This window comes from Miniopterus schreibersii (assembly GCF_964146895.1).
Source record: "Miniopterus schreibersii genome assembly, chromosome: 18".
Taxonomy (NCBI): domain Eukaryota; kingdom Metazoa; phylum Chordata; class Mammalia; order Chiroptera; family Miniopteridae; genus Miniopterus; species Miniopterus schreibersii.
This window is the reverse complement of record NC_138121.1, coordinates 36,425,329-36,448,773: the sequence shown is the minus strand read 5'-3', so window position 1 is coordinate 36,448,773 and position 23,445 is coordinate 36,425,329. Positions and strand designations below refer to the sequence as shown.

Below are 23,445 nucleotides of genomic sequence, written 5' to 3'. Positions count from 1 at the left end.
CCCAGCCATATGCCTTCCTCCCAGGGGCCACTTTTAATCATCAGGTGTGACCAGGTAAGAACAATTTGGTTCTAGTTTAACCAAAACTAGACTGCGGAAAAACGAGGGATTTCAGTTATTTGGAGGACTTGTTTCCTTTAATGGATGGTCATGAAATAGGCACTGAGCTGATATGTATCGCCCAGTTCGTAGTCCCAGGGTCAGCTTTGGTATGCAACAGAAGGCCAGTCCAAAGTTTAATTGTTCCAAAGTTTAATTAAAAACACAATTTACAAATATTTAATATCTTCTGAAAAGCATTTCCAAACTAAGAATGAAAAAATATGTACATAATATATAATCAAATACCAGTTAGCCTCAACTCCCATCGGGTTCACACTCAGCAACATCAATCTTTTTAGCTTCTTCAAAATCTGAAAGAAAAAAATACTTCCTTTAGCATTTTTTCCCCTTTTGGTGGAAAGGTAGTGTCCAGAAGGGGAGGTGCTGTCAGCCCTTCCTTACAGGTACAGGTTAAAGCTATGTGCGTTATTGTGATCACTGTAGCTCTTTTTGCAAATGTGTAAAACCTTCAATTCTGTAGAGACATGGAAAGAACTAGAAGTAGTTCACACACTAAACATGCAAAGGTAAACCCTGTCAAAGGCCGTTGCCCTCAACAGGGGCACGCACCTTCTGTGAGATCCACCAGGCTGCTTTCCACACCGGGGTGGGGGATGGAAATGCCCATCGCTTTCCGAACCCCATAAGTGCTGACGACATCACCCGGAGTTACTTGCTGTGCAAGTTCTTTAAGGTTATTGGTCACCTGTTCAGCTAGAAAAAGAAAATCAAAATATTCTAGGTATTGAAATGTGGTTTCTTTAGATAAAAGTTAAAAGAACAAGTACAGAAGTATAAAGATTGAAGTGTCCACCTTCTCGACACTCAGTGTCACTCTGAGCCCTCCTCGCGCCAGAGGTGCAACCTACCAAGATGCATCTCTCTGTACGAGGGGCCCAGGAGACAGACCATGTTGGGAGGGGGCCTGGTGCTCAGGCGCTCGTTCTGGGCTTCCTGGAGCTCCCGGAGCAATCTGGTGGTCTCGTCCAGTTTTCTCTGGAACACCTCAGCTTCTGTGGTGAGACAAAGAACACATTACACCTGGCCGGTTTGGCTCAATGCTTAGAGCATTGGCCTGTGGACTGAAGGGTCCCAGGTTCGATTACAACCAAGAGCATGTCCCCAGCTGCAGGCTCGATCCCCAGCCCCAGTAGGGGTGTGAGCGGGAGGCAACCAGTCAATGTGTCTCTCACATCGATGTTTGTTTCTTTCTCCCACTTCCACTCTCTTGGAAAAACAATGGAAAAGTATCCTAGGGTGAGCATTAAAAAAACCCAAACACATCCTGGTGTTTCATCTTGAGTGGTAAACTGAGTCCCATGCTTTGGGATTTACTGTTTAGCCCCCTCAGCGAGACCCCACCACAGGCGTGCTGTGCTGTACTGCCCCTGAAGCCTGGTCAGTGGTGAATGGCTCCATTATCTGCACTAAGGGGACAGTCAGTCTTGATGGCTGTTATCAGGTAGAGCTCCCATCAAAACCCCCTGGAGACACTCACCTTCGGAGTCAAAAACTTGGATGGGAGCACCAAAGTTTGCTACCGCTTCCAGGGCTGTGAGCCTGTCCTGACCACTGGAGTCTAACCGCCCCGCTGGCTCTATTTCTGTAACCTGCTTTGGAAAAGGAAAGAGTGAGTCGAGCTTGCTAAGCCCTGATAGTGCTAGAATGAGAAACCAGTGAGATGGCCTGTTTATAGCCCAGTTATCCCACCTGCTCACTTTGCAGTTATAATTTGATGTGTATAAAAATGTCATTCCCAAAGCCTGGCAAGTGTCCATAAATCCATCCTCGCTAAGGCAATGGAGTGTTTTATACAATCTGCATCATTTGTTTCACATGCCAGCAACTCAAAATATAAGACTGACAATAGCCTAGGACTGCTGAGGCTGTGAAGAGCTTTCAGTCACTGTGACCAGGCCTCCTGTCCCACAGCTCACAGGCCATGTCAGCCCCCCCAGCCTGGTCACCTACGCTCCTGTAGGAGACCTTGTACACAGAGACTTCCTGGGTCTCCTCCAGGCCCCAAAGCCAGGCTGTCAGTATTACATGGGAGAAGTAAATCCAAAAAGGGTGGCATTTGAATTCTGGAATCATATAACTTGTTTCTATAACCTGCTTTTTAGGACTAGGTCAAATCAGATAAGTAACCAAAGTTAATGGCTCCAGTAAGGCTGTGGTATTACACACGAAGCTCAAACAATCCGAACACCTGGTTTCTCTACTGACACACGGGCTAAAGGGTGTGGTGGAAAAGCTGTCAGTATCCAAAGTGGCCCGCCACTACTGGCCCTCGCAGCCCTGTCTTCCCCATTCCTAAGATTTGTTTCATTCTTGCCCCTCGCCAAGCACATGACTCTGGGCTCCTGTCCCTGAAAAGGACATGTGCAAACACAACCTACACCTGTGTCTGTCTTTACTTGATCTCACATCTTCAGGTTTCTGTCCCCGCAGTTAAAGGGCTAAAGTTTCTCTTTTCAAACAAAGCTTTAGCTTTACTGTTTGGGTCTTTTAGTTTATTCTCCATTTAAGTATTTTTTATAAAGAATATGACCACCTCAATTTCCTTCACTGTGTCGAGTGTCCTGGTCTGGCCTTCATCTTCAGGCAGTGACTGTAGAATAAAGAAAAAGAATCTTTTATTACAATGTATGGAGAAAGGCAAAGATTAAGGAAACAGAAAAATAGCCAGAGTTTCATGGCAAGAGAAAAGGAACAAGAATATGGATTACGGGAATGTAACTTTTTAAACCAAGAAAGAATTATATATAATTACTAGCATTTTGAGAGCATACTGTGAGCCAGGAATATCTACTACTAGTGACTTCACGATGGGCAATTCTATGCCTGATCCCAAAGCTGCACATGTTCAAGAAGGTGTCTGGTGAGCAGCATAAGTACCTGAATAGAGTCTGTTTTCAACAGCAGGTCAGTCTCCGATGAGAAAGGAGGAGGACCTCTAGGGACTGTCCTGTGCTAACAGAGGCGATGCTCTCAGACAGAAGAGGGCTGCTGTGAAACACTCAAACGCTACAGAGGACGTGCGGCTGCCCACAGCCCTAGGCCTGAGATAACGCACGTACACAAACCAACAAAGACGTCACCCTTTTCTGAAAGGCTGTATTGTGATTTATTTAACCAATTCTCAATTTTTAAAAGTTATAAACAATATATCCTTATATATAACTTTTTTCTTATTTTCTAAAATATATTCTGAGAATAATAACTTAGGTCCAACGGCAGAGAAACTGTAAATCAGAACATTGCCACATGAGCCAAATGAGAGCTTTTCAATTTTAGTTCAAGACTGTTAACAGACGGGAAGGGCACAGTAAAAACACTGTCCTGATGTGAACGTGACCGTCTGGGTTGGTGCTCAGACTGCACAGCAGCTCTCAGAACCCAAGGAGCTGACTCAGCTTCACTGACAGGTCACCCCGGACGGGCCCACAGGTACGAGGAGGGCAGAGGACAAGGCAACTCCAGCCACAGCCACCAGTAAGTCATGACCCCCAAGAGATCCAGGTTCCCATGACTATGGTGACAAGGACATTCTGGAGATCAACTCCCCTCTACACCAGAAGGAACATTTTCTGGTTCTAATCTTTGGCCAAATCTTTAAATTGTCCCAGATCATGAGCTCTGTCCAACGGAACTGAAGGCAGTTTACAAGTATTAGTAAAAGACGGCAACAAGGAAGCCGCTTCCTTCGTAGCTTGAGGTTCCACCATGTTATTACTGTGGAATAAAGAAAAGGAATTCCCTAGCATTTCAGTCAGCTCAGCTTCCAGCCAGCAAGCAGGACTTCCCTGTCAGGGTTCAGGGCCCCGGAGTTGCTCACCCCACTTCTGACTCCTGCAGGCCCAGGATCAGATGATGACAGTCCTCTGCCCTTGGATCCTGGTACCCACATTATCCATTTCCGTTCATTGTCCTCCACCCATGGGCTCCACCCGGGCCGGGCTGTCTTCTCAGGGGAATGGAGTTCAGCCGTCACACTGGTTAAGCCCATGGTTTCATAACACCACATGACTAATGCTTGAGCACCAATAACAAATTACTCTGTTTCTTTAGCATTCTTACCGTCTCCAACTCTTGCAGGGTTCTAGAATGCCCTCCTTTAGTTAGAACATCCAGTAAACTATCTGCCATGACGTATGGATAATCTTGGCATGTGGCCAAAAACTCATGGATGCTGAAAGAGAGCGTGTTGGGAAAGTCACTGCCATATAAATCATCTCCACGGGCTCAACCTTCCTATCACAGCCAACTGTTTCTATCAGATGCCCTTCATCTATACACCACAATGTCAAACTTCCTACCTAGGTACAACACTGTATTTACGTATTTGCAGCGATACATTCATCATCATGACAGAATGAAACAATATCAATACAGTGAAGTGAAATGCTGGGGAAACTGTCAAAGAAAAATGAGCTCAGTGATGGAGGGTCCAGGGCTCAGCTGGTAAAGTTCCATGCTCCTCCCGGGGTGATTTTATCTACCTCATGACTTCCACAGGTACTAAGCCTCTCAGTCAGCCTCATGTCTGAACCACACCCTTTAGATAACACGTCTGTAGATCAACACTTTAGAAAAACGTGGCACTCACAATACTGATGAGCTGGTGACTCACCTGAAATCACTGGGAACATCAGAGTCGTCTTCCCCGTAGGTGGAATAGATGAGATCAGAATCGTCCTTGCTGATATTGGCAAACGTGGAGTCATAGTGTGGTGCATAAGAACCGTAGGGCCCATAATTCAAGTACAATACTGTTGATGAAGATTCAGCACTTCAATACTATGCTTTATTTGTAGCGGTCTATTTTCTGCTTTAGTGAGCACTATTCCCCTCTAACTTGGCTACTTCCACTGGTACACAAACCTAAGGTAGACATTTCTCCCAAACAGATGCTTATGAAGTAGCAGCTCAGGTGAATTTGCCCCCACAAAGGGGAGAGGAGATAAGAATGAAACTTATTTTGAACACTAATACCTGACTTTCCAGGTCTTCCAAAGTTAATAGCTCATTAAAATCGAAAAACCACCAGCAAGTCAGTGAACGAAGCAGCAAATGGAAATTGTCCTGGTGGAGCCTTACCTGGAGTCACTTTGTTCCTTTTGTCTTCCCTGAAGCCCTGCAGGGTATTCACTCCAGACTGAAGCCGCCCAGTGGTCATGCCCAGCCTCACAGGGCAGTAGCCGGGCTCTAGAATAAGACGGGCGCAGTAAGACGGGCGCCACGGAGGCAGCTCGAGTGGCAGTGAGCTGAGTGGAGCTCTGCACAGCGTGGCACACGCAGCTTCATGCCATCTATGTGACTGCAAGGAGGCGGGGAGTGCTTACCATCCCCATTTTTAACATAGAACCTGAGCTTAGAAAGGCAGGCATGTGGCCAGGACCCAAACCTAGTCCTTCTCATTACTCCCTACTGCTTCCTGGAATCCTCCATAATCATGCTGCATTCTGCTTCAAAAGAAGATTGAAAAGTTGGACCTTTTAAGGTTATGATGGAAGTAAACCAGGAGAAAACATCAATAAAAGACTAAGGGAAACTACCTGATTAAAGACAACTCCTAACACTCAGAAGGAATATATACAGTGCGGAATAGCCTTTAAAGAGGACCTCTGTAAACCAGGAGCAAGCCCGAGGACAGTGAGGATCTGAACTAAGCTGAGGACTGAGGGGATGGTGTCGGAGAAGGTGTGGCCTCTGGCCACGCCCAGAGAGGCTGAGCTCGCTCTCCTGGGTTGAGAGTCCTGGTTTTTTATACCAAAATGGCCCAGCGGTAGCAGCTACTGCTAAAGCTGGTCAGTGTGATAACATACGTGAGACACTGACCATCTACAGCACATCTCTCCCTCTCAGGAAGCAGCCCTGAGTTGGTGTTCTAGGGGGTACTGGCGCCTCCACCAGGGAGATGAAAGTGAGAAGAGGGCATTTTCCACTTACACCAGTAAGCTGGCCCTGGGGGAGCTGCTGGGAGCGTTAGGAGCCAGGTCAGCTTTGGCCAGTTTGCTAATGTCTACAGGGACTGGAAAACCAGGAGACCCGACCAGGGGCAGAGACCAGACCCTTGGCTACAAAGAAAGGAAGGGGCAGATCTCACGGTGTCACCTAAATCAAGTCAGCTGCATCTCCAAATACTGAGGTTTCACTACAGCTATACTAGAAAGAGCAATGTTCTCGACCCAGTGGCAGTTTCTTAGGCTCAACACCATATAAATTCCTACCATAAAAGTTCACGTGAAAGTAGAAAATGAGCTTTGCTTTGAAACTGGTGTCTCTTCTTCTGCGTGAAGGTGTCCTAGAACATTTCCTGAACGGAATGCATGCTAGCACCAACAGGCTCATCTTCAAGTGCGTCAGGCCCCTTGCTTCAAGGTTTCCTTACCTGTGGTCCCCACTCCCTTACCATTCTGGGATCAACCTAAACATCACCTGGCTAAGGAAGCCTCTCTGACCCTGAGACACCAGGGAGGCACCTTCTGCTCTATGCCACACAGCTGCTCCGTCCCTTTTTGGTGCTGACTCACGGAAGAAAAGCTGCCACCTCTACATGTAAACTTGTTGGCCCATCCTTTCCCTGCCTCAGAGCAAAGGGGAAGGAACTGGTCTCTCTGTTCTGTTCCCTACTATTCACCCACCCCACTCCCAGCTCCTAAGACAGTGCCTTGTCCACAGTAAACAATAAACATTAGAGAATATTTCCTGAAGTATACGATTTCTATTGTTACTCACTTTGGTATCCCCAATTACCTCTCTCATAATGGAAGTGTGAAATGGGTATTTATAAAATAAATGAACATTCTCACATTTGCTCATTACAAGATTATTTCCCCTCAGATGAATGACAAGAAGTTCCTATTTTTACATCAAATTTAAAAATATCTCCTATACTATTTCCAATAAAATATCATCTGAGAAAATAAAAATATGACTGAAGTTATGAAACAGAGATTCTCGAACTTCATAAACTTTCCACCGACCTGTGAAAGACCATGCTGTTAGGTGTGTGCTACTCCGTCACTATGATAGCAACATACAGTCAGCTGAGTTTATGATGTCACAACCTGAGGGTTCTGAGATCCTGGAGAAATAACTGAGCATACAGACCAGTCTCTAAAGAGCAGGGCTAGAAATTACTGTCTCATTTTTTGGCTTTGTTAATAGTGGGTCTGATATCTAGGGCTTTGTGTTATCTATATAGTACTATTTTAGGATGAAGAGAAGTTAGGCTAGCTGTTAACATGAAATACATGATGTCTACCCAAGTTCTTTGTACATACTGATACAGCCAGACTGATCAATATTCAGGCTTGCTGCTTTATAATGTTACCACAGGTTACACTGCTCTGACAAACAGCAAGCTTGTGTGCAGTCTGATTCTGAGAACCCACCTCCTACAACTGGATCCACAGGGTGCAGAAGTCCCAGCGTCGTCGTTCCGTCTGGTTTTCTTCTCTCAAATTCACACTGCAATGACGCCAAGTATTCAGACAGCACAAATGGTTTTATGTATATCATATGTATCACACTAGAAAGCTTTACTCTAGTCAAACTTACATTACAGGTAGCTATCACATTACACTCAGATACTGACTTTCACACCTGTTTCCTATACACAGGCGCTGATGGGCTAAACAGATGATGGTTAGGAAAATCTCAGGATCTGAAACCACTATGTGGGTGCTAAGGCCCCCTAGTTCTGCCGCCTCTGCTTAAAAAGGAGGACACTGAAGACCAGGAGAGGGGGAGACCTGCCCAAAGTCACATATTACTCCATTTGGTTTTAAAACCAGAATGCTAAACAGTATGATTTCAAAAGACCAGAGTATCCATATTTTCTTGTTAAGCTTAAAATAAAGTATGTCATTCATTTTCCAATTTTAGAACACACTGAAAATCCAATAGAAGAGGGCAAGATTAATCATGTAATTGACAAATATTAATTTTTCTGATCTGAGTGTTGTGCTGAGGAGCTCTAATGCAGATGTGGGTTAAAAGTACACAGAATTTAAGGAACGTTCAGACCACTGGGTCAGTGGGTACTGAGGAGATAGGAAAAGCTCCGGCACCTGACTATTAACCAGCCGCCGGGTCAGCTTCCCTCCGGACTCCTTCACGATGCGGTCAAGCTGCTCCTGCTCTCTTTCTAAATTCTGGCTCTTCACTTTATCGTCAAGCACATCTTTGTCTTTCCTGAAAAAGGTAAGGTGAAACATTGAAACTAATTCCAAATATGAAAGCAGCTGAGATGGTGACGCGTTATCATCAGCTAGACTCTGTTCCCTAATGAACGCCTGGGGAGGCCCCGAGTGAGCAGACAAAGGCAAACCCGTATGTCAGCTCCCTTCCTCCCTTTGGGTCCAGTGTTATGTACCTTGAACATGTTCCTCAGTACAGTCACAAAAATGAATTCTACCAAGAATATATTTTGAAGGAAGAGTGACATTTTAAAGTTTGATTTTTCATAATAAATATGCATTTAAAATATATAAATCTTAGAAACAGAACAGAAACTTGTCACAAGTTTACTTTTGTTGCATTGTGACAGCAGAAACCCCAAACTGCTAATTAAAACCCTTTTCCGGAGTCAACAGTGAGGTGCTGGGCTTCAGGGCTGGTCGCCAGAGGTGTGCATGGGGCCAGCCCTGCTGGCTGCTGCCTGATGGGGCCAGTGGGAAGTCACCACCCCACAGGCTGCCGTCTAGTGGACACACACACACCCCTCTCAGTGACAGCCGCCTATTCAGGAAGTAGCTTTAGCCCTGCTTAGGCTTAGCTACTGTCTCAACTCCTTTATGGCATGCGGTAATGAATACACACCATCCCCTCAACATGTACTTCTACTTACCCAAACTCACTGACAACGAGTCCCTAAAGAGAACCTAGTGGTTTTAAAACTAGTTTCATAAGAATAGGCACTCAAAGCCGCTTTCTCAACTGTGCCTGGATAACTCCACATGGTGCTTGAGAAGAGGACTTGTATGCCAAAACCAACTAGCCACGGGCAGCCTGGAACTGGCCTTCCCAAGGTAGGCAGTACATCGGTCTCCCCCTGATAGCTTGCAAAAGACAGCGATCCTTACTTCCTGTTTTCCTTGCTGGGACTCTTGAAGGCTTGCGCTTCCATCTCGCCGGTGTCGTCCTTTTCCGTGGGCCAGCAGCCGCTGTCCTCCCCGCTCTGCGAGGCGTCTGTGCCGTCCTTCTGCTTTCGACTCTTCTGCAGATCTGCCATGAAGTCTATGCTCTGCTTCAGGCTCTGGATTCTCTCCTAAAAATTCAAGGATATTCTTACTGTATGCTTGTCGTTAACTTTTAAAGTAGTGCAGCATTCTTCTCACAAGGGCTTACGCTCATCTTGTGACTGACTTGGGAAGATGAAATGTAAATACACCAAGAGCATTACATTCAGGCACCAGGACAGTGAAGTCTATCCTTTGACTCAGACAACTTAACTTCTAACCTACGAGGTGGCTTTACAATTTTTTTGCATCATCAAAAAGTTCACAGAAGCGAACGTGTGAATAAAGACTAGGCATTCTTCGCAGTACTAAATTTAGAAAGTCAAGTTTGGTTTAATAGCATGTTAGAACTTTTTATTTAACAGAATGGCTTATCGTCTGAATTTTAAGAATTATCAGGTATTTTAGACCTACAGCACATGAACATGTGGTCTCCCTACACTGTGCATCACAGGATGGCCACTGGCGACCCCGGGGAAACATGCCTGAGAAGGGAAGGTGCCCAGCACAACTGCCTTCCCAGAGCATGTAATGGTTCTCACCAAAGAAACCTTGTTTCTGCTTGGTGACATCTGCTTAATTTTCCACCGCACTGATATGCTGTAAAGTTTTTGCTGTGGTTAAGGGCTTGAGGTTTCTGGAGGCAGATCTGTTCCTAGTAACGCCTCTGCCTCTGAACCTTGTCACAGCATAAAACATGGAGGGCAGTCTCCTTAGGGATGCGTAGCAACAGCAGGGAAGGCTTTTGCAGAATAATAGAAACTAGGAACTAGAAAGGGCCAGAGGTCATTCAAATAAGAACAATGTCCAGAAATGCTAAGTGACTCATCTAAGGTCACAGAACCAGGGACTAAGACCAGGCCCCTTGTTGCCCATGACTGGACTAGCAGTGCAGGCTGTGAGAGCCTCAGGAACATGGACCTATTATTCTTACTGAACTTTTATTTTAAAGTAATCTTAAAACTATAAACGTATTTTATTGTAGATGAAGATGTGAGTAGAGGAGAAAATAAAAAACCTTGTTAATTTATTATCTAGAGAGGAACAGGCTGTACAGCAGTGCAATGGCAGAGCCAGGACTTGAACCCTGATTAATTGGATTCCAAAGCCATTGTGCTACAAATAATACTGTTTTTACTATAATGCAGCATCCTCATGTTTACATAGGTGATGAAAAGTTATTCTACATACGCCCATTCTTTATAAAAATAACATGTCTATTAATTGCCATTATTTGTGTGTAACTGAAAAAATAAAGAAAGACCGCTCTACAATCTTTACAATGAACATTCAAAACAATGATCTTGTAAAAGACAGACACCATTCGTGGAAGGGTGTATTGGGCTCTCCTGGGAGCACTGCTCTGTGAGGAGTTAACTCAGGTCTAAATTTAAACATGTAAAAATCACTGTTTTGAGGATCCCTCCCATCTAGGGTGGAGAGAATAGTCAACAGGAAGCTATAACACAGGATGGGTAGGGCTCCTCAACAGGAAGAGGTCTGAGAAAAAGGAAGATAACAGAGGGAAGGGAAAGTGGAGAAGAAACTGTATTTTCTGTGCCCCAGCCACCCCACCCCCAGGTAAAATCCAAGGGATACTGAAATCTTTCTCATATTATATTAACTACATTATTTAAAGACGGTAAATGATGATGAATGGCAATAGTGGTAAATCAAAGTTGATAAACTTACTTTGGATATGCTATCCCTGCGAATTAAACTTTCCCCTAGACATTCATGTACATAGTCTGGAGTGACCAAAGGCTGCAACTGCCAGAAGTACTTTCCTTCAAATGCGGTAACAATAAGCATCCGCAGGTTTTTAAATCTGGAACATGGCTTGGTTCTGAGCCTTTCTGCCAAGACTGGGGTAAACATTTTACATTCCCCTTTCCTCTGCAAATTTTGCCGAAGATGGGTAACTGAGTTACATCACAGTTTCCCAAGTTTTTAGGAAAGGATTGTAACTGATGTCTAAATATTAGGAGTGCAAGAATAATTGTCAATTCAAATGTTTTTCTTTCCCTTGTTAAGTGGATCCAAGAATCTTTCAGAGCCCGCACAGACACTCAGACATGTGCACACCACGGCAATTCTGTAATGTAAAATGGACACAGATGAGCACCATCAAAGCTGGAAAACCATGTGCATCTATGACTCATCCCTAGTGTCCTGTAACTCCTCTGGGTCTGAGCTCAAGCTCTTAATTGTGGCTTTTCTCCTCCTTGCTGTCCTATACCTACTCATTTCTTTGCAAAACCCCTCTCCTGCTTTGTCACAATCTCCTCGATGCCAGGTCTCGTCTTATGACAGCAGTTACTGCTAGCAACGATCTCAGAGGGCACAGGTCAAAAACCCTCTCCTGCTGCAGTGGTTGATGTCCTGCCCGAGGTCCACAAGCTACTGGGAAAGAGCCTACACTAGACTCACCTTCTGACTCCTGCTGTGGTAAGGAGTGTCTGTTAATTTCCCATCCCACTCAGAGCTGTGAGTGAAACTTCCATGATGTGACTTATCCCAGGAGCTCTCCTTTTCTCCCACAGTGATCACCTCAATTTACCCTTCAAGGTCTGTAGTCAGCCTTCGCTCCCAAATGACACCCACATAATTTCCTGACACTGTCTACAGCATCTCTCTGGAATCTGTGATGTTTAAGCTGTCTCAGTCATGCAGTCTGATGGTGTGTCTGTGCCTCTGTGTGCATTTTTCCCACCTCGAAAGCCTCATTAGGCACGGGTGCCTATCCTTCACGGGAGGGACTGCTCCTGTCGAAGGTGGCTATGAGACAGTTCCAAGTTACTGCTCATTTGTGTGTTTTCTTTCTTTCTACTAGGAATTCCCGTGCTTCACCAGAACATCAGATCCCATCCCTACAAAGGGTTAAGAGAGCTTCCTCCTAAAAGGTCTCATAACTCACCTTATCAGCCTTACCCTGGAATTCAGGTTGGTGTTTCTTTCACAGAAAGTATAGGTCTATCTGGTGAGTATCAATTCAAGAGCCTCGTATAAATAATTACAAGTGAATACGAATATTTATTTGAATCAATTCCAAACAAGAATCTTCCTGCTTTAATTTTCTTCTTTATATTAAAATGTTTTCACTGAGTATTTCAACTTTAATATGACCTGCCTATACAATAAAACCAGTACCGAATCGGATATGTATTACTATGACCAAAAACAAAGGCAGAGAAATTTTATAATAATTATTACTTATGAAAAAGAATTTTCTTTACCTGGCTAAGAATTTTCATTCCTGAGTGTAACAGTTTCTTTGCAGCTTTATAGTAAATGGTCTCTGGTTTGTTGTAAATCATAGCATTAGTACACATAAGTTTGAAGTTGTCCTGCAGAGAGATTAAGGGGGAAAATGCATTAAAACAAAACAAAGTATCCTTCTTTTCCAATTTGAAATCATACAGGTCTTCAAAAAATTAAAAACAAAAAACCCTACCTTCTGCTTCCACTGTTTACTAAACAACACTAATAGCAATTTATTAAGTTTTAAGACTCACAAACAAAACAAATACTGCTAAATTAATTTAAATATCCTACTACATTCTTTTCCAAATTCTTAAATATTTCATAACTATATAAACTTCCGATACCAAGATGAAAATTTAAATCTTATTGCACGTAAAATTAGAAAATACTTATATCATATATTTAATAGAATAATCTTAACTGAGTTGTTAATTTAATTAAAAATATTACTCTTCAAAACACACCTTAAGTATCCATTTTTTTATGAATTAAATGTTTTATTTCAGATCTTGACTGAAAACTGGGAACAGGGCTAAATTATCACAATATTTCCTACTAAATCCAAATGAACTGAGCAAAAATGTTACAATGTTTACACTAATTTTCTTTTACCTGTTTGGGTGCTATTATAAGCTAAACATAGTTTACAGAATGTTGCAAAATCATGCCAAGGTGAAATAAACAATACAACCTCAAAGAGCTGAAACATGTAAACGGAGGAGCCAAATTACCAAAACCGTACTTTTGGTTAAAATTTCAAAAGACACAAATGTGCTGGAGAATGCAATTCCACAGCACATTTTCATGTTTAAGTAATTTTTACACTGTATAAATGTGAGAGTGATTACACCAAGGCCTTATTAAGCTAAAATGATAAAAACCAAAACAAACAAAAAATCTGATGTCCCTTCCCCTAAACCTAACTCCTCCAAACCCCACTATTTAATAATTAGTGATGACAGCTGAAAACAGTTAAATGGAAGGAAAATAGGTAGACTGGGCACTGTTTAACAGCACTTAAGAAAACTGACTCAAGGGTTACAGTAAATTGGTATTAAATTCAAAGTGGATGAGGTTTATTTGGACCTCAGTCCCTGGTCAAGTCTCTAGCCAGTCAGGATTTTGCTGGGTCCTGCACCTCTGAGAATGTGATGAAAGCTATAGACCCACTCATTCCACAAGCCTGTGTGCGCACACACACGCACACACTTGAACACAGACTTTTTCATGTAATTTTAGCAGGCTCCTGGTGCCCCTAGGGGCTCATTCGTGGCTTCCCAAAGGACCCCAGGTTAAGTACCCTTGGTACATAGTCTGAAAAGCTTCCATTTCATTAAGAATTATTAAATATGTATTTGACGGAAAGCGAGGTAGGTGAGGAGAGACACAAGATGACTATTATTCGTACTAAATGACCACTGGGCCTATAACTGGCAAAAGTACTGGATTATTCTCCTGAGCACAGGTCTGATCAGCTAAGGCCATTTGTGGATTCCATGGATCTTAATACACTGTCATGTGCTAGGCTTTACTGGACTTTTGTGTAATGGCACTTGGTCATCTGAAAAGCTGAATGACCTTTCTGCATACTTTTCACATAATTAAAAAAATCTTGAACTGAATGAGCTGGATAAGCTAGTATTACTTGAGTTACAGAAAAAAATGTAGTAATGTAGAAAACTCCAAAGAGTTAAAAATACTTGTTCATTTCCATGATATGCCTCAACCACGTGCTCAGAGACACTCAGGGGCATGCTTCTCTCTCCTGTCATCACAAGACAAAGATCAGAGGAAAACTGGTCACAAAAAGAAAAAACAAAACTGTTAAGATTTTTTTCCATTAAGCAATAATAAAGTAGGAAATATCCTGAAACAGTTCTAGTCTAATTTTCACCAGATGAAAAGTTGGGAAAAGTTTCCAGTTCTCTGAATACATGAGAATGCAATTCCAGTTTTTCAGAGTACTGGAATATTATCTACACATTCAAATTGATAAAGACAATTGAATGCTGGTGTTATTCATAAACCTCAGCTGACTGACATGTGGATTAAAAAAGGAGCACATAAGGATGCAGTTTACCGTCTTATTTTCCTTTTGTAACTGATTAGGGTCCAGCCTTTAGGTCAGGTGAACACTACGATGTTTATGCAGAAAAAATAGAGGTAAAACAGGACATCTAAACCAATTTAGTTTGTGGTGGTTTCGTGTAAAGCCAATTTAAAGAACACGTGGATCCTTTTCCGTGGAAGATTAAAAAGAAAAGTATCGCCTCTCAAATCAACGTATACCAAGACTATGTAAAGACAGAGAACACTGCAACTGTAACATTAGGCATGCACATCACCTTGGTGGCTTGTAGGTTCCTTACTTGCAAGTTTTTAATTACCTTCCTTTTAAAGTTGAAGGAAATATGCTCAACAAATACCAAATGCCAAAGTGATCTATCTCAGAGAGCAACTGACTTTCATCAAAGTAGAAAATGAAATTAAACCTCTATTTAATATTTCTGGACCAGCCAATTTATTCTCTATTTTAGAAAATACACCTTAGATGTCTAGGAAAATAAACTACTCTAATTCAATTTCATTAAAATATCAATTTTACCTATATTGATCTGAAATTAAAAATCAAGTACTTCCCGGCCTGCATGGCTCAGTGGCTGAGAGTCAACCCATGAGCCAAGCAACAGGTCACCGGTTCGATTCCAGGTCGGGGCAAATGCCCGAGTTGTGGGCTCCATCCCCAGTGTGGAAGGCAGCGGATTGATGTCTCTTTCTCATCGATGTTTCTATCTCACTATACTTCTCCCTTCCCCTCTCTCTAAAATCAATAAAAAAACATTAAAATAAAAAATAAAAAAATCAAGTACCTTCTCATTTTAAAGGTTCAGAAAATATACTGTAGAACATATGAAGTTCCAAATTTTATTAAAACTGCCAAAATAATAAGAGACAGTGATGGCTTATTTCATTTGGTTTTGTATCTCCAAGCTCAAAAATGTTTTCAAAGGCAAAAATATACAAAGATTTTTGGATATTAAAGTAAACTTAATTCCTTGCAAAACAAAAGCTCAATTAGAAAGATTCTGAATACCAGACATGCATGTTTCCACCAAGATTTTGTATGTATAGGATCCAAGAGCTTGACTCTTAAATGAATAAAAGATGTTACACTGCATCATAGCTCTTTATTGTCCAGTCACAACACAAACAGCTATAGTTACCTTCAGCTCTTCTATGGACTGGTAGTCATTGTTCTTGATCTTTTCTTTCATAGTACTAAAATCCATTGGGTGTTTAATGATCATGGAGTAGCCGGGAGCAATAAAATCAGTCACAGGAAATGAAAAGAAAGCACTTGGGTCTTTTCTGTGAAGATATAAAAAAGGCAATTTTATTTCTACTATAAACAAATCTGCTGGTCTAGGAGCAGAAGTCAGAAAACCCATCAGATGTAGAAAGAATCTGTAATGTGCTAACATGTTTTCCCCTGAGAATTGAAGGAGATATTATATAAGACAACTGCACTCTTAAACAGAGAATCTTCTAAAATATGCAGCCTAAACTAATCACTAACACCTCCTACACAGGGAAAAAGGAAACAAAATAAAAACCTAGCCTAACCGACCAACATCTTGACCTCTGGGAATTTAGTATTACGTGTTTTTATCAACCATGGGAAAAGGCAGAAACAGTAACTATGAATGTACACACACAATCTTCCACAAGGTTTCTAACTATAGGCGTGACCTCTGGATGGGCCACACAATTACTGCATCCCTGTGAGCATATATTTTTCTGAATTGATGGATATGATTTCCAGCATGTGTGTAGAGGGGGTACTCAAAAAATTGACATTAAAAAGGTCCTCATAATACCCCCAAACTTGAGAAACAGTGCTTTCTATCACAGGTTCGCAACTTTGTGCGTAAGAACCATTGGAGGAGCTTTATAACAATTCCAGTGGGATGGGGGAGGTTTACCTTAGACCCACGGCATCAGAATCTCTTGAGGAAGGAGGGTGGATCCAGGCATTGGTATTTCTAGGGTTAAGGATTGCTACTCGCACTGGAACATTTGGCATTGGTATCTCTAGAACTGATAGGGCTGAAAACCACTGTTTTATATATTTAAGTCATCAGAGTGATTTTTTTCCTCTGGAAATTGGGCATACTAAAGATTTCTTACTCCAAATTATCATGACAATAAAAAAATGGCTTAAAAAATAATAGCAGCAGCAACTTTTAAAATGTATTTACCATGTGCCAGGCCCAGTGGTAGGTACTGGACGTATTTTATAGCTAATCCTCACAAAAGCCATCAAGTGGTATCTTCACTTAGAGATGAGGACACTGAGACTTAGAGGTCAAATCATTTGTTCTAGGTCATAAGTCTGATAAAAGAGTTAAAATCTGAACCAGGTCTATGTGAATCTGCCCTTGTTCTTCCCAGCACGATGCCCAAGCAATGAAACTGAAACACAAGAAGAAGCAAAAACATCCGGTCTAGAACTTACATGTAAACTACATGTGTGCTGTCCACAGCAATTACTGTGAGTCATATGTGGAGGACCTCTTCAGAGCAAATTATCTATACCCCCTAAGAAGAGTCATTTTAATACAGAGCCCCACCTGGTCTGACCAAAAACTACATTCCTAACCTGATCACTTATATTCTTTATCAGCATTAGTGCTGAGCCACAAGGATGAAGACTCATCCAATCACGACAGCTATTCAAAAATATGTTGCTCCGGGACTGTAATCCCTAAACTGTCCCAAGCAACGTGAACATCCTCAAACTAAGAGAGTCCGACTTAAGTAGATTTCTTTTAAGGTGTCATCTTTAATCTATATTCTAGTCTTACAAGAAAATTAAAAGGCAGCCAGCCCTGGTGGATGTGGCTTAGTTGGTTGGAGCATTGTCCCAAAAGGTGGTGGGTTCGGTTCCTGGTCAGGGCACACACCCAGGTTGTGGGTTCAATCCCTGTTTGGGAAATGTGTGAGGCAACAGATCGATGTTTCTCTCTCTCCCTTCCTCTGTCTGAAATCAATTAAAAAATAAAATAATTTAAAAAATAAGTAAGTAAAAGGCAGCCAAAACACTCTAGTCATACATTCTAATTGAGTTGAAATGTCCACTCTTTTCGAACAAGTAATGAATTATTTATTCAAGTGTAAAGACTTGAGATGTAATTTATCAACTACTCTGTAAAGCCAAAAAGGGGGCGAGGCAACTTATGATCTTAACTGCAAAGATGAATAGGTGTTGAATACAGATAGCACTAGAGGCTTTATCTTAAAAAGTTATTTATGTGTTCTGGGTTGACATGTGAGAACAACACAGTGAGAAGAAAGTTCACTATACGAATGCATGCCCTACACCCGTGAATCCTCTGCCAACGATGAAAATGTCTTTCAGCTGAAAGCTAAAATTCTGAGAAAAGAGAGGTATCAGAATAAATATTTTAATACAGACTGCCTTACTCTTTTCCCTTTCAAGAACATTGGTTTAATTAGATACTAAAATTTTTAGAACAAATTTCTGCATTTAAAAGGGTCACATCCTATTTATAGTATTCTGTCTCCTGTTCCAGACTCAGTAATTGCTGAACTCACAGCATTTTAAGCATTGCACAAATACACAGAGAGTATTTTTATCTATTAACAAAGTGGAAATATCTGTATTGTTTATTTCTGGCTTAAAGCTTTAACATCAGGAGTTACTTCAGATTAAGAAAAAATTTGCCATTAAGAGTATTATGTAACACTCTTCAAGTTGCCAGTTAAAACAAACTAAATGAGAACATCTAAAAGTCAGCCTCTTGGAGGGCTTCTATTGCCAGGCAAAATATTTATCATCCACTTTAAAATCAAGTACATTGGATTTAGGCCACGAAGTGTGGCTTTAAATAATCAAAATAGAATAGTGTTTTGGATACTATATTTCTCATTTCAATTTCCATGTTACAATAATACTAGAAAAACTACTTACCTTTGCAACTGTCTCATCAGTTGATTCAAAGCTTCTTGAAGGGGGGTCTGCTCTACTTCTAAAGCAAAGAAGAATGGAAAAGAGCATTTTAAAAAAGAAGACTGCTTAGCTTATTTTTTTTCTCTATGACTTATGTCATATCCATCATTAAATATCTCACACAGAAATTCCACTTATTTTACAAATAAATATGAATTCAAAACTGAAGCTAATTTAAAGCTCTTATGTGTCAGAGAAATAAGAAAACTTAAAAAATTCAATTAAAAAGCTTTTAAACTTCAACTTAAAAGCTAAAAACCCAGTTCCTTTCCCTGGCTGTGCCCCATAGAACAGTATCAGCCTCCTCACTCAGGACAGTTAACAGTTATTCCAACCTTCTTGTTTGGCTAAAGAGCTCGAGAGAGGCTTCTCAGGAGGCAAGTCTAATCTTGCAGGAGCCTGGCACTGGAGGTCTTTTTCTGCCTCATTTTCCACACGGTCCCGATCTCGCTTCTTTCTATCTTCCTAAATGGAACAAAGGGAGGTAATTTAGAAATAAATATTTCAGAATACCATTAAAGCAAATTAATTTCAGCACAAAAAAATAAGATGCCACTGAAAATTCTTAAGAAAAACCTAAAAACAACCCTTAACGTATTTTACTGCCATCTACTGGAAAAGGAGAGAATAACATGTTCATGGGGGGAAAAAGTGATTTGACACTATATGCCAGGAATAACCACTTAGAAAAATAATACTATTCCTAAAAGCAAGATAACATACCTAGAAATAAATTTAATAAAAAATATCTAATACATTTTGGGAAAAATTATGAAATATTATGGAAAGGCCATTGTGGAAGATCCAAATAAAGGAAATATACCATGTTCATGAATTGAAAGATAGTCAATTTTCTCCAGAGTTATCTATAAATAAAATATAATGCCAATCAAAACTGTAAGATGAGATTGTTCATGGAATCTGACAAGGCAATAGTATAACTTATCTTGAAGATTGAATCAGGAACAGTCAGGACAGTTTTGGAAAAGAATAAGAGTATCTTATCAGATACACAGTATTTGTATAAAATGACAGTAATCAAGACAATGCGGGTCAGATACAGGGATAGACAAATAGACCAAGAGAACAGATTACAGAGCCCAGAAACAGACCACATAGATAGCAAGTCTGGGTATATCACAGAGTTGGCATCATTATAGGTCAAGGGCAAAGGGTAGTTAGTGCTGGGACAACTAGTTACCTACATGGAAAAAGAAAATAAAATTAGTTCTCTACTTTATACTATACACAAAAGTAAATTCCAGGTACATTAAACACTTAAATGTACAAAGCAAAGCTTTAAAACTTCAGATAAAAGAATCTTTATGACCCAAGAGTAGGGAAACATTTTCTTACCTGTAAACAAGCTAAAAGGCTAGCTACCGACTGAGATCAAATTCTTGAAATACAAATAATTCAAAGTATTAGCAAAGATTCTATAAAGAACATCTACAGATTCATGCAAAAAGGCAAATAACCGAATAGAAAATGGGTAAAGATATCATAGGTTAATTCCTGAAATGTCAGGAAATATGAAAATTAGCTCAAGCTCCCTAGAACTCTAGGAATTATAAATTTAAAAACTAGAAGGCATTTCACATCTGACTGTCAAAAACTAAAATGTCTGTAAATGTCAAGTTCTGATGAAAATGTGGAGAAATGGGGCTCTCATACCTTGCAGATGGGTGAGTACATAGGTACACCCATTAGCAGAACAATTAGCAGTATCTAGTAAGGCTGAAGATTCTATTCTAAGTTCTTCTATTCCTGGGTTATACCCCAGAGAAACTTCTTTTCACACAGTACAGTTAAGCCTTGACAACACAGGTTTGAACCGCGTGGGTACACTTATATGTGGGTTTTCTTCAGTAAATACCTATGCTGTTTTCGATCCACAGTTGGGAGTCCCTGGATGGGGAGAGCCGAATGTACGCATTGATCTACGACATTTTTATATAGGGGATTTGAGCATTTTTGGATTTTGGTATCCATGGGGGTCCTGGAACCAATCCTTCCTAGGTACCAGGGGACAACTTAAGTTTCTGGGGAGTCAAGTTACATGCAGGAGTTTTTTACTGCAAGGTAGGGGGTGTCAGCGTCCCTAACCCATGTTGTTCAAGGGTCAACTGTATACAAGACATGTACAAGAATACTTACTGCAGCACTCACTGAAATAGTAAAAAATTAGAAACAACCCAATGCCTACTAAAAGATAAATGGGTTAATAGATTATGGCTTATTTACACAGCAGGTGAAATTAATAAGCTGAAGTTAAACTGTACGTGATCATCCTTGGGAGTGAAGTTAATTATTACGACTTTTCCCAGCTTCCAAACCAAGGTGGCAGTTACTTATTTTTATTACTGGTGTCATATCCCTTGAAAGTCTCAATCAAATTTTCTCTTCAGTAGACTCAAACTTTGTTTTAAAACATGGAAGCTGCCTGTTAAATATCTGGCATTATAGTCTTCATTCTGGGACAAAATGTGAATCTCAACAGATCCCACTGACGTCTGAAATGAGCATATACCATCGAGGACGGTCCAACAGCATCCTGGAGCCTGAGGCTCTCCCAGGTGGGACGGGCTCTCCGGGAGCAGCTCCGGACCCCGGGCACCGGCTGCGCACTCACCCGACGCGCGAGCACAGCGAAGAGCCTAATTAAATGGAAGTGCTGAAGCCCGCAGGTGCCTCGTGTTTCTGCTCGGCCCTGCTCGTCAAAACGAGGCGGCCTTTAAAGGCGTGTCGGCGGCTCGCGGGGCAAGAGGAAGAGACAGGCTGCACCGGGAGCAGGAGGCGCAACCACCTTTACCTTCACGCGCCGGCGTTTCCTTCCCTTCTCCTCCCCGGGGACCTGCTTCTCGCCTTTCTTTCTCTTTTTCCGCTTTCTGTCCTTGTGTTTGTCATGATCGTTCTTGTCTTCGAAGAGGCTCGAGTCGTGCCCGGAGCTGCCGGTGGAGAGCTCGGTGACTTCGTTGCCTCCCACTTTGAGGACCAGCTTCAAGGGCTTCTCCACGTACTCTGGGAGGGGAAGGGGAGGCTCGGTCAGGGGCGGGGGGGGCCGCACGCGGGGGCGGGGGGGGCGGGGAGCCCGCGGCCTGGGCGCGCAGGGGCTCCCCCAGCACCTGTTGAATGACGGGCGCTCGCCGAGGGGTGCCCCGCACGCCGCCGGGCCCCTCGGGGCCGCCTCCCGCCTCCCTACGCGACCCTCCGGGGCCCGGGGGCCGCCTCCGCCCGCCCGGGGTCTGCGCCGCGTCCAGCGGGCCGCGCCCCCTTCGCGGGTTCGGGCCTGCCCGCGGGAGGTGCGGCCCCGGCCTGCCTCGGGCGCTCGAGGGGGTGTCGACGCGAAAAGGCCCCGGAGCGGCCGCGGGCTCGCCGCCCCACCGGGGCCCGCTCCTCACCCTCGTAGAGGTGTTTGTCCGACTTGTGCTTCTTGTGCTTCTTGCCCATGTCCGACCGGGCCCCGGTGCCCGCCCCCCGCGCCAGGCCCAGGCCGTGCGCCGCCGCTTCCGGTCCGGGCCAGGCGGGCGGAGGGCGGGAGCGGGGCCCGCGAGACCCTGGGCCGCGAGGCAGGGGGACGGCGAGCGCCGGGCGGCGCGGACCCCTCGCGGAGAGACGGCGAACGAGACGCGGCCGGAGCTCGAGAGCGGCGGCGGGTCGGCGAGCGGCCAGCGCGGAGGCGGGAAAGAGGGCCCGCCGCGCACGCAGGGTGCGGCCGGCTGCGCGTGGCGGCCCCTGGCGGCTGGAGGTGGCGCTGCAGCCTGCGGGCCGGGGGCGGAGTCCGAGCCGGGGGCGTGGCCAGGGCGGGTCCTCGCCGCGAACCTCCCTTTCTCGGGCCAGTCTCCCTCTGCTGACTCTCCTCCAGCCTTACTTCCCTCCCTGCCTTGCTCCCCCCTCTTCTCTCCTGTCTCTGTCTCCGTCTCTTGTCTCTTTCTCTCCCCCTTCCAATTCTGTTTCTCTCCCTCTCTTCATCTTTTTTCTTCCTTTCCCCCCTCCCTCTTTCCCTTTTCTCCCCACCTCTCTTCCCTTCCTCCCCCTTCCTTCCTCCCTCCCTTCCTCCCTCCCTCCCTCCCTCCCCCCCTCCCTCCCTCCCCCCCTCCCTCCCCCCCTCCCTCCCTCCCTCCCTCCCTCCCTCCCTCCCTCCCTCCCTCCTTCCTTCCTTCCTTCCTTCCTTCCTTCCTTCCTTCCTTCCTTCCTTCCTTCCTTCCCCACTTCTTTTCATTGCCCTTCCTCCTTTCCCAACTCCTCCGTTCTATCCCAGCTTCCCTTGCTTCTGTTTGCCCTTTAACAATACTTATCCATCCCTGTACTGGATGCCCGATGCAGCAAACCCGCACATTGGTAACTGAGGGATTCTAATCTTAAAAAAAAATAACCATCTTATGGGCTGATATGTAAAGGTCTCCAAGTATAGGGCGAAGCTTGGTGTCAGCCATTGGCTATAACTCGTTTTGCGCTAAGGAGAACTGCTGTGCCAACTCCCCGTGGGCCTAGTGGTATGTGCCTCGCTTCAGGCCGAACCCATGAGTTTGCCTGTCTGCTCCCAGGTATCCAGCCTGCTCCCCCCCGGGCGGGGCCTGGTCTCCTTCCCTTGGTATCCACAGCACCCCGCACAGTGACCACTACTGTGCAAACGTCCTTCAGAGCTAGCTTACTCTCCCTGTGTGTCTTTTTCTTCCCTCTGATGACTCTGGGATGGAGGAAAAGTCTGGTTAACACATTCACACTACAGAGTGAGTAGTTTCCCTCCTCCCCTCAGCAGGGGTCCTATATAGTTCCCCAAATGTCCACAGCTGGAAA

General features: G+C 43.5%; 1 protein-coding gene across 1 annotated transcript; it reads right to left on the bottom strand.

Moving 5' to 3' along the window:
• Positions 1–235: 235 nt before the first annotated feature.
• On the bottom strand, positions 236–22,298 carry BRD7 (bromodomain containing 7). Its single transcript, XM_081120155.1, has 17 exons — positions 22,047–22,298; positions 21,458–21,666; positions 18,981–19,110; positions 18,607–18,664; positions 15,839–15,983; positions 12,587–12,697; positions 9,195–9,379; positions 8,181–8,304; positions 7,503–7,578; positions 5,203–5,310; positions 4,736–4,874; positions 4,183–4,294; positions 2,657–2,713; positions 1,601–1,712; positions 972–1,115; positions 673–816; positions 236–413 (listed from the first exon to the last, which is right to left on the bottom strand). The coding sequence occupies exons 1-17, from the start codon at positions 22,093–22,095 to the stop codon at positions 358–360; spliced, it is 1,959 nt and encodes a 652-aa protein (XP_080976281.1). The 5' UTR covers positions 22,096–22,298; the 3' UTR covers positions 236–357.
• Between the last annotated feature and the right edge of the window lie 1,147 nt (positions 22,299–23,445).